This window comes from Poecilia reticulata, chromosome 11 (assembly GCF_904066995.2).
Source record: "Poecilia reticulata chromosome 11, P_reticulata-male-v2, whole genome shotgun sequence".
Lineage (NCBI taxonomy): Eukaryota > Metazoa > Chordata > Actinopteri > Cyprinodontiformes > Poeciliidae > Poecilia > Poecilia reticulata.
This window is the reverse complement of record NC_088840.1, coordinates 21,708,163-21,718,260: the sequence shown is the minus strand read 5'-3', so window position 1 is coordinate 21,718,260 and position 10,098 is coordinate 21,708,163. Positions and strand designations below refer to the sequence as shown.

The 10,098-nt window shown below is 37.8% G+C and overlaps 1 protein-coding gene across 1 annotated transcript; it reads right to left on the bottom strand.

The window, feature by feature from the left end:
• Positions 1 to 6,255: 6,255 nt before the first annotated feature.
• Positions 6,256 to 9,966, bottom strand: LOC145553688 (uncharacterized). Its single transcript, XM_081612541.1, has 2 exons — positions 8,180 to 9,966; positions 6,256 to 7,836 (listed from the first exon to the last, which is right to left on the bottom strand). The coding sequence occupies exons 1-2, from the start codon at positions 8,241 to 8,243 to the stop codon at positions 6,752 to 6,754; spliced, it is 1,149 nt and encodes a 382-aa protein (XP_081468667.1). The 5' UTR covers positions 8,244 to 9,966; the 3' UTR covers positions 6,256 to 6,751.
• Between the last annotated feature and the right edge of the window lie 132 nt (positions 9,967 to 10,098).

The following is a 10,098-nucleotide window of genomic DNA, read 5'->3' as shown; positions in this document are numbered from 1 at the left end:
TTCACAGACGGTGGGGACTTCATTCAACTACAAAAAAACACAATTACTACAATTTAAACTTGGCCAAAGACTAAAATGAGGTTACCTCCAACATAACCAATTAAAATCATCAATACTTTAATAGAATAGTCTAAAACAATTCATGGCTGCTACCTGCAGCGAGGCCACACAAAACAATAGAATGTTCCAAAGTAACAAATTAAAACCAAAAAAAAACCCAAAACTAAAAAACTTAACGAAACAAAACAGATTAAACAAAGCAGTTGCAAAAATGAAACAAAGTCAAGCAATGAAACAAGATAAACTAAACAAAAAAATGAAAGAAAACACTGAAACAAAACAGCAGGGTCTCCAGTGAGCTGCAGCAGTGTCAGAGCTGGAATTAAATCAAAAGGTTAGTAGGTGATTTACAGAAGACGGAAGGCAGAGGAAACCATTGTCATCTACCAGAGCTGGATGACTTCATCCCAAACCAGAGGATCCGTTCCAGCCCACAGCAGGAGGATCTTTCCAATATGTGCTATATATATAAATAATTGTTGTTTTTGGTGTTATGGAGCTGTATGGGTCCAATAAGACAATACATACCCGTTTTGTGTGAAAACTGCACTGGGGAGGGTAAATTACAGCCACACCCCAGTACCAAGCAGGAGCTTCCAGTGGTTTTCTAGATGTAAACAATTCAAGTCAAATACTGAATTTGTAGGTCTTATGCCGAAAGAGAAACATTACTTACTGATGTTAGAGCTTCAAACCTGCATGCTACCCAAGCAACCTTCCCAGCAACATGTGACCAAATGCCAGCATAAGCAACCAGGTGAGAGAGTCTGCCTTTATACTCTCCACCCATCATGAGGTGATTAGGGGCCAGATGTTTTGAATATTGGGGCAGGCTTCTTCCCGCTACACTCATAAACGGTCTCTATAGGTTTTCTGTTTCTGTGAGAATTTTGACATTTTAGGGCTGGACTCCTTAAGTTGCGAGATCAATTTTCTTCTGGGTTCGATTCCCGACCCGACGTCTTTCTGCATGGAGTTTGCATGTTCTCCCTGTGCATGGTGGGTTCTTTCAGGGTTCTCCGGCTTCCTCCCACAGTTCAAAAACATGACTATCAGATTAATTGGTTTCTCTAAATTCTCCCTAGGCGTGAGTGTGTGTGTGTGTGTGTGTGTGTGTGTGTGTGTGTGTGTGTGTGTGTGTGTGTGTGTGTGTGTGTGTGTGTGTGTGTGTGTGTGTGGGTGTGTGTGTGCGTGTGTGTGTGTGTGTGTCCTGTCTGTTTCTGTGTTGCCCTGTGACAGACTGGCAACCTGTCCTGGGTGTACCCCATCAACCCTCCCGACCACACTAGGGACAAGGGTGTAAGAAAATGGATGAATGTAAAGAACACAAAACTTATGCCACCCTGAGTTAAGGAGATGGGATGGTCAGCAGGTGAATGCAGATGTGGCTGATCTATGGGTGAGACAGATGACGGAATGGGAGAGGCAGCTGGAGAGGTGCTTCTGGGTCTTTTCTTCTTCTGAAAAGACTGAGAGGATGGGACAACAGGAGGAGAAACAGGAACCAGATCAAGCACTATCACAGTATCTTCCTGGTTCTCTGGTATCATTGGATGCTCCTCAGTAAGAATCCCAGGCTGCTCCTGACCTATGGTCTCTGTCTGTTCAAAGATCAGGTTCTCAGCTCTTTACTTCTCTTCATCTGGCTTGCAACAGCAATACAGGTACAATTCCCAGGTACAATTAGCCTCCTAGAGGCTAATTTAGCTAGCTTCCACCGTATATTCTCCAGCAAAAAAAATGTTACAAACGTGTCTTCAACCATTCGCATCACAGTCCTACTGCCATGAAGTCCTAAAACTACCATCAATAACTTTATAACGTAACACTTTGAAGTTATTTTTGGTTTTAGAGTACAAAAACATTTTGACAAGTGCAGATTTTTACTCACGGGAGTGTAAGTGTCGCATAGGATGACGTCAGCTTATTCTTCTTGGGTTTTTGTGGGATCCGTCATAATTTTTATTATTTCAATAAAAAATATTAAACGTTTACAGAACAGTTTGCATGCAATCACAAAAGAAAATACATCTTAAATTTTCTTAAATTTATTTGGTGTAAATCATTGATATCATACTCAAAACTAGTTGGTAAATTAAAAAAAAAGGCTTTTAAATCAAGTTACAACCACAACAAAAACCCTCCGGTTTTATATTTTACTGAGTTATTTTTAAATACCGAATAAAAGTCCTTTGACCGATACGTCTGACATGTATTTGTAGTAAATATTCTTAATATCCTGTTCAAACTAGCACATAAATTGTAAATAAAGGTTTTAAAAAAATAGAATAGACTCGTCATCTTATTCGTTCCTAGATCGTCAGTATCGGACGCTTAGGGAGCGGTACAGCATTCAATGAGAGAACCCCTCTCGTCACATATTGACGCGAAGGGGGGACGCCGAGGGTACCTGCCCAAGCGTCAATATGTGACGAGTTGGGAGTGAGAATGTGTTGGAATTTTATGCCATATCGCAGATCCCTACTCTGCAGTAAAAAGCAAATCAATCCCTCTGTCCGTCATTAAAAGGTTCTGGAAGGGAGTTCATGTCCGGTGTTATGCCCAGAAAAGCCCCCCTGCCCAAATTTGCATCCCCTGTCGCGGGAGCGCGCATCACTCTGAGCTCTCGCATATTGACGAGGAAACGGATAAAAATATGACCGAAGAGGAAATTTTAAAGATATTTGTAACATTATCACATTTCTCAACCATGTAATCCCTAATACGGTGGGTTTTATTTTGCAAATTATTTGAAATAAATACGGTTTTTACACTTTTATTGACACATATGAGTCGAACTTTTTTTTCAGTCCGTGTCTGTTGTAAACGTTCTCCGCAAATGGTTTGAAATTCTCTGCTTTGTCTTTTGATACCATAATAGCTCAAAAGCATTACAACAGAGAACCATTATGTAGAACATTTTATATCATGTTTCACTTCTAGTCTGTTAACGTAGGAGGAAATGCAACTTAATTTATGAGCCTGAAAATATTTGCATCCGTCTTGTTGATATGAAACTTATAGCATTAGCTCAGAGAACAAGTGTCATTACGTAGAAGAGATTAAATCCTTTCAGCTCTTTATTTCCCCCAATTAGCACAGGGAAGCATGTTTTGGCTATATAGATTTTGAGCCTGCCACAATATGCATCCCCTCAAATATTATATGATCGATATAAAACTTATACCAGTAATTCTTGGAACTACTATGATTATGTAGAAAAAGTAATTTCACTCTTAACTCCTTATTTCTCCAAGTTAGCACAGGGATGTGTTTTTGGGCAAAATTTCCAGCCTGCCAAAATATGCATCCCTTATCTATTCCCCTCAAATATTATCCTATTGATTTAAAACTTATACCAGCAGTTCTTGGAGCTACTCTCATTATGTAGAAAAAGTTATTTTACTTTTAACTCTTTATTTCTCAAAGTTAGCACAGGGATGCATTTTTGGGCAATATGGATTTCCAGCCTGCCAAAACATGCATCCCTTATCTATTCCCCTCAAATATTATCCTATTGATTTAAAACGTATACCAGCAGTTCATGGAACTACTCAGATTATATAGAAAAAGTTATTTCACTCTTAACACCTTATTTCTCCAAGTTGGCACAGGGATGTGTTTTTGGACAATATGGATTTCCATATTCTTGGAACTACTATGATTATGTAGAAAAAGTAATTTCACTCTTAACTCCTTATTTCTCCAAGTTAGCACAGGGATGCGTTTTTGGGCAAAATTTCCAGCCTGCCAAAATATGCATCCCCTCTCTATTCCCCTCAAATATTATCAAATCGATATAAAACTTATACCCGCAGTTATTGGAACTGCTCTCATTATGTAGAAAAAGTTATTTCACTCTTAACTCTTTAATTCTTCAAATTAGCACTGGGATCCATATTGCCCAAAAATGCATCCCTGTGCTAATTTTGAGAAATAAAGAGTTAAGAGTGAAATAACTTTTTCTATATAATCTGAGTAGTTCCATTAACTGCTGGTATAAGCTTTATATCAATAGGACAATATTTGAGGGGAATAGATAAGGGTTGCATATTTTGGCAGGCTGGAAATTTTGCCCAAAAACGCATCCCTGTGCTAATTTGAAGAATTCAAGAGTTAAGAGTGAAATAACGTTTTCTACATAATCTTCAAATTAGCACTGGGATGTGTTTTTGAGCAATGTGGATTATTGTGGAAGGCTGGAAATCCATATTGCCTAAAAATGCATCCCTGTGCTAACTTTGAGATATAAACAGTTAAGAGTGAAATAACTTTTTCTACATAATCTGAGTAGTTCCATGAACAGAAGGTATGAGCTTTAAATCAATAGGATAAAATTTCAGGAGAATCGATAAGGGATGCATATTTTGGCAGGCTGGAAATTTTGCCCAAAAAGGGATACCTGTGCTAATTTGAAGAATTAAAGAGGTAAGAGTGAAATAACTTGTTCTACATAATGAGAGTAGCTCCAAGAACTGCTGTTATAAGTTTTAAATCAATTGGATAATATTTGAGGGGAATAGAGAGGGGATGCATATTTTGGCAGGCTGGAAATCCATATTGCCCAAAAATGCATCCCTGTGCTAACTTTGAGAAATAAAGAGTTAATAGTGAAATAACTTTTTCTACATAATGAGAGTAGCTCCAAGAACTGCTGTTATAAGTTTTAAATCAATAGGATAATATTTGAGGGGAATAGAGAGGGGATGCATATTTTTGGCAGGCTGGAAATTTTGCCCAAAAATGCATCCCTGTGCTAACTTTGAGAAATAAAGAGTTAATAGTGAAATAACTTTTTCTACATAATGAGAGTAGCTCCAAGAACTGCTGTTATAAGTTTTAAATCAATATGATAATATTTGAGGGGAATAGAGAAGGGATGCATATTTTTGGCAGGCTGGAAATTTTGCCCAAAAATGCTTCCCTGTGCTAATTTGAAGAATTAAAGAGTTAAGAGTGGAAGAACTTTTTCTACATAATGAGAGTAGCTCCAAGAACTGCTGGTATAAGTTTTAAATCACTATAATAATATTTAAGGAAAATAGAGAGGGGATGCATATTTTGGCAGGCTGGAAATCCATATTGCCCAAAAACGCATCCCTGTGCTAACTTGGAGAAATAAGGAGTTATGAGTGAAATAACTTTTTCTACATAATCATAGTAGTTCCAAGAACTGCTGGTATAAGTTTTATATCGATCATATAATATTTGAGGGGAATAGAAAGGGGATGCATATTGTGGCAGGCTCAAAATCTATATAGCCAAAACATGCATCCCTGTGCTAATTGGGGGAAATAAAGAGCTGAAAGGATTTAATCTCTTCTACGTAATGACACTTGTTCTCTGAGCTAATGCTATAAGTTTCATATCAACAAGACGGATGCAAATATTTTCAGGCTCATAAATTAAGTTGCATTTCCTCCTACGTTAACAGACTAGAAGTGAAACATGATATAAAATGTTCTACATAATGGTTCTCTGTTGTAATGCTTTTGAGCTATTATGGTATCAAAAGACAAAGCAGAGAATTTCAAACCATTTGCGGAGAACGTTTACAACAGACACGGACTGAAAAAAAAGTTCGACTCATATGTGTCAATAAAAGTGTAAAAACCGTATTTATTTCAAATAATTTGCAAAATAAAACCCACCGTATTAGGGATTACATGGTTGAGAAATGTGATAATGTTACAAATATCTTTAAAATTTCCTCTTCGGTCATATTTTTATCCGTTTCCTCGTCAATATGCGAGAGCTTAGAGCGATGCGCGCTCCCGCGACAGGGGATGCAAATTTGGTTAGGTTTGCTTTTCTGGGCATAACACCTGTTAAACTCTCTTAATGTTTCCAGTATTGAATGTATAAGTATTTCAGGGCGGCAGAATGACAACAGCAAACAGATCAATGTCTGTGGATTGGAGGCTCCACATATTTCCTCTTTCTATGTATACACTTTGTGCTGCACAATTTATATAAAAAATAATGTATCTCTCAAGGAAAAGGTTTCAGGAAGGCACATCTCTAAGTATCCAAATGTCGAGATCCAAATTATTACATTTAACAAATTGCATAAAACTTTATATGCAACAAAGCCCTTAAGTCCATAACTAATTTTCACTAAATACTTTCTATAGTGAACTTCTATGCAGCCCACACAGGGATGCAGCGGCCACATAAACAGCCAGACGCAGGGAGTTAAAAACGGATGTAGTTTAATCTCAACTTTTCTTGTCATAGATACCGTGAAAAGTGTAGCATGAAATAAAAAGATACAGAATTGTTGAACATGCGTAACTCTTGAATAAAATTAACATAATGTTCACACACACACAAAAGAATATGTTGTCCTGAACTCGTCAGCATACACAACTCTCATTTCTAAACAAATAAACTGCGTTCCACTACTTCCTAAACAAATGACATTTTCCATAAAAATCACAACTGCACACGCCCAAAGCTCATGCTGCTTTCCAAGGGCGCCAATTTAAACTTGTCTTAAAGCTTCCTCAAGACTCCATGACGACTCATCACCCAGCAGAAACAGGAAGTGCAGCACGACACAAAAACACACAAAGAAGAAGCATACCGCTCTTCAAACAAAACAACAAATTGAGCACTAGGTGTCACTGTTGGACCAAAAACAAATAAGAGAATTTTACCATTTAGAAGCCATTTACTGTGGAAAATACCTCTATGGCTTTTCACCAGTGTGAATCCTCATGTGGTTAATTAATTTCTGATTTTGACCAAAATATTTTCCACAGGTCACACATGAAAACGGCTTTTCACCAGTGTGAATCATCTTGTGCTGACTTAAAACCTGTTTTTGACGGAAACATTTTCCACAGGTCACACATGAAAACGGCTTTTCACCTGTGTGAATCCTCTTGTGCTGAATTAAAACCTGTTTTTGACGGAAACATTTTCCACAGGTGACACATGAAAACGGCTTTTCACCTGTGTGAGTTCTCATGTGCTGAGTTAAATCCTGTTTTCGCATAAAACATTTTCCACAAGTCTCACATGAAAACGGCTTTTCACCAGTGTGAATCTTCTTGTGCTTAATTAAATTTTGGTTTAGATTAAAACATTTTCCACAGGCCACACATGAAAACGGTTTTTCTCCAGTGTGAATCCTGATGTGGTTAATTAATTTCTGATTTTGATCAAAACATTTTCCACAGGTCACACATGAAAACGGCTTTTCATCAGTGTGAATCCTCTTGTGCTTAGTTAAATTACATTTTTGACTAAAACATTTTCCACAGGTCACACATGAAAAAGGCTTTTCACCTGTATGAGTTCTCATGTGAGCATCAAAAGCAGATCTGCAAGCAAAACGTTTTTCACAGATGACACATGAGAAAGGTTTTCTTCTTTTCTGATTTTGATTCTCAACTTCAGCAGCTTCCTTGATGATGACTTGGTTCCTGTTTGGTTCTGATTCTGTTTGGTTTGTTTGTTCATAAACAGGAACCACCAGGTAGGTATCAGTCTCCTGTTTTAACTCAACCTGTTCTTCACCTTGACTGCAGTAAACTTCTTTCTCTTCCACTTTTATCTGATGATGTTCTAGATCCTCCCGCTCTTCTTTTATCTCATGTTCTAGATCCTCCTGCTCTTCTTTTATCTGCTGATGTTCTAGATCCTCCTGCTCTTCTTTTATCTGATGATCTTCTGGTTCTTCCTGTTCTTGTTTCACCTGCAGAGGTTCCAACTCCTCCAGGTCCAGAGTGGATCTCCTCTCCTGGTGACAAACGTTACACTGCAGGCAATCTGGACAGCAGAAAAAAAGAGGAATTGTTAATGTAAAGTTACAGCTACTAACACCACTAATATTGTTTTATGCTGCTTGCTTTACTAACCTTGCGCTGCATTGTTAATATTTCTCCTGTTTTCAAAACTAAGTCTCAGTAGTTAAAGGAGAGCCATAAAAACGGTAACTGGTTCCTTTTTCTCGTTACATAAATAAGCCATTCTCACGTAGTTGTGATGATTACGTTCATTTATCTGATATCAAAACATTTATATAGGAGGGGAACAGTTACTAAAATGATTCTCATACAGAAAGCTTCTATATTTAGACCTTAACTTTCATCCAATCGCTGGTGTTTCCTACCTATCTGGTGTAAAATTATCCGGGGAGTCCGGGAGAAATCCAGCAGTCTGCGCTGATCATCCATCTCTTCCTCCGACTTGATGATGATTCCTTTAAACTCTGTGAAAGTTTCTTCAGAAAGATTAACTGCTCGTTGAGAAACTCATTTAGACAAACTCTCGAAAATTCAACAAAGTATGCACCATCTTGTTGTTCCTGCTCTTATTCTTCTTCTTTGGGATTTTATGACCGTCGGCATTCACATCGTTGCATTACCGCCCCCTTCTGGATAATACGAGCATATCGGGTGAAGTATCTTACCAATGACTCGACAACTGATTCGGTGGTGGGGCGTTCAAACCACCTGGTTTGGTGCGAAAATCTGTTCCCCTGTGCGCGCTTCCCTGCGTCGGGAGCGCGCATTGCAGGCAGAAAGGCGGATCTGACCATTTTCACGGCGCTTCTGATCGATTTCTCGGTAAAACAACTCATATAGTCATGTCAATGTTGTAACTTTCAGTTTAATCGGCAGCTAACAAAATTGTAAAATTAAGAATAAACGAGGTCTATTTTGGAGGTCTTCTTAAACCGTTTTGTGTTGTTTTTTAATAGTCGAGATTCTGTATTTTTTCCTACTTTTATCCTTCAAGCCTGACAAATAAAAGTCCGTCACCAAACAGTTTTCCCAACACCTAGCGTGTTTATAATTTGTCATTCCTGATATAAGAGGATGGGAACTGGCTGATAGCAGGGCACCAAAAATTAAGACTTCTGAAAAGATGAGTGTATGCTTTCTGGTAAATCCTGTTCTAATGTAAAATATGACAGATTACTAGATTAAGGAAATTTCTAATATACTACATGCACACATAACCATCTTTGATAATTTGGAAACAGTTGCTCTTTATTTCCCAAAGTTATGGGGGGAGGAGAGGGTGAATATGGCATTCTCTATTGTCATCAAAATAATCTGCCTGAAATAATGTGTTTGCCTCCATAATATGGGAACAAATTAATTTACCAACAAGTCTTTAACTCTGTTTATTCCTTTATCAGGGCTTAAAGTAAAAAAAAATCCTGAGCCTGAAACTTATACAATAGAAATTAACTATGCCGTTGCTATTGCCACAGTTTAATAAAAAAGTGTCTTTGAACAGTGCAAACAATTGCTTCTAACAATACAATTAACAAACCAAACACTCAAACTTAAATAAGACTTCAGTACATTTCGACTCAAAACAAAATGTAAAATGTCTGTGCCCTAAAGGTTTGCCTTACAGGCAAAAATCTCTCAACATTAAATAAGAGTCCTTTCAGTCTATGTTTTTGCAAGTAATTTAGAACATGTAACATTACCAACTAGATCAGTGTTTCTCAACCTTTTTTGGGCCAGCGCCCCCCCAGCCTTTATCCAGGTCCCTCACCGCCCCCCCCAACAAAGAATTTGTAGGCTACTTTCCCCTTTTGGCAAATAATGAGAAAATGTTTTCAAACTTACAGGATTTATTGTTGATAAGTAGAATAAACACAGACTTGCTGATAAATTAATTTGTTCCCATGTTATGGCAGGGGAATCATTTATTCCAGGTACCTAAGTTACACGTTTCTCCCATAATAACTCTAGAAAATAATGTGCAAATTGTACCAAAAATCGAAGGATGTCTTGTTCATCAGGAGAGGAATAAACGAGGCTAAAGACTTGCTGGTAAATCAATTTGTTCTTATGAGATGTGGCGGAACAAATTATTTCAGGTAGCTGAAATATTCACCCTGCTCCCCTCATTGCTTTGGCAAATAAAGAGCACCCTTTTCTAAATTCTCAACGATTGTTATGTGTGATTTTCACAGGGGAAACAATTTCGCACAATACGGTCGATTACATTAACCACAGTGGCAACAGGTCTACTGCCACCATCTACTGGGCTGAAATATCAGGTGAT

What these genes read in the sequence shown, in the direction of transcription:
- LOC145553688 (XM_081612541.1), bottom strand. Translation starts at nt 8,243, where the DNA reads ATGGATGATCAGCGCAGACTGCTGGATTTCTCCCGGACTCCCCGGATA. An exon ending in GATAATTTTACACCAGATAG is followed by an intron (nt 7,837 to 8,179) that starts GTAGGAAACACC and finishes TCTGCTGTCCAG; the next exon opens with ATTGCCTGCAGTGTAACGTT.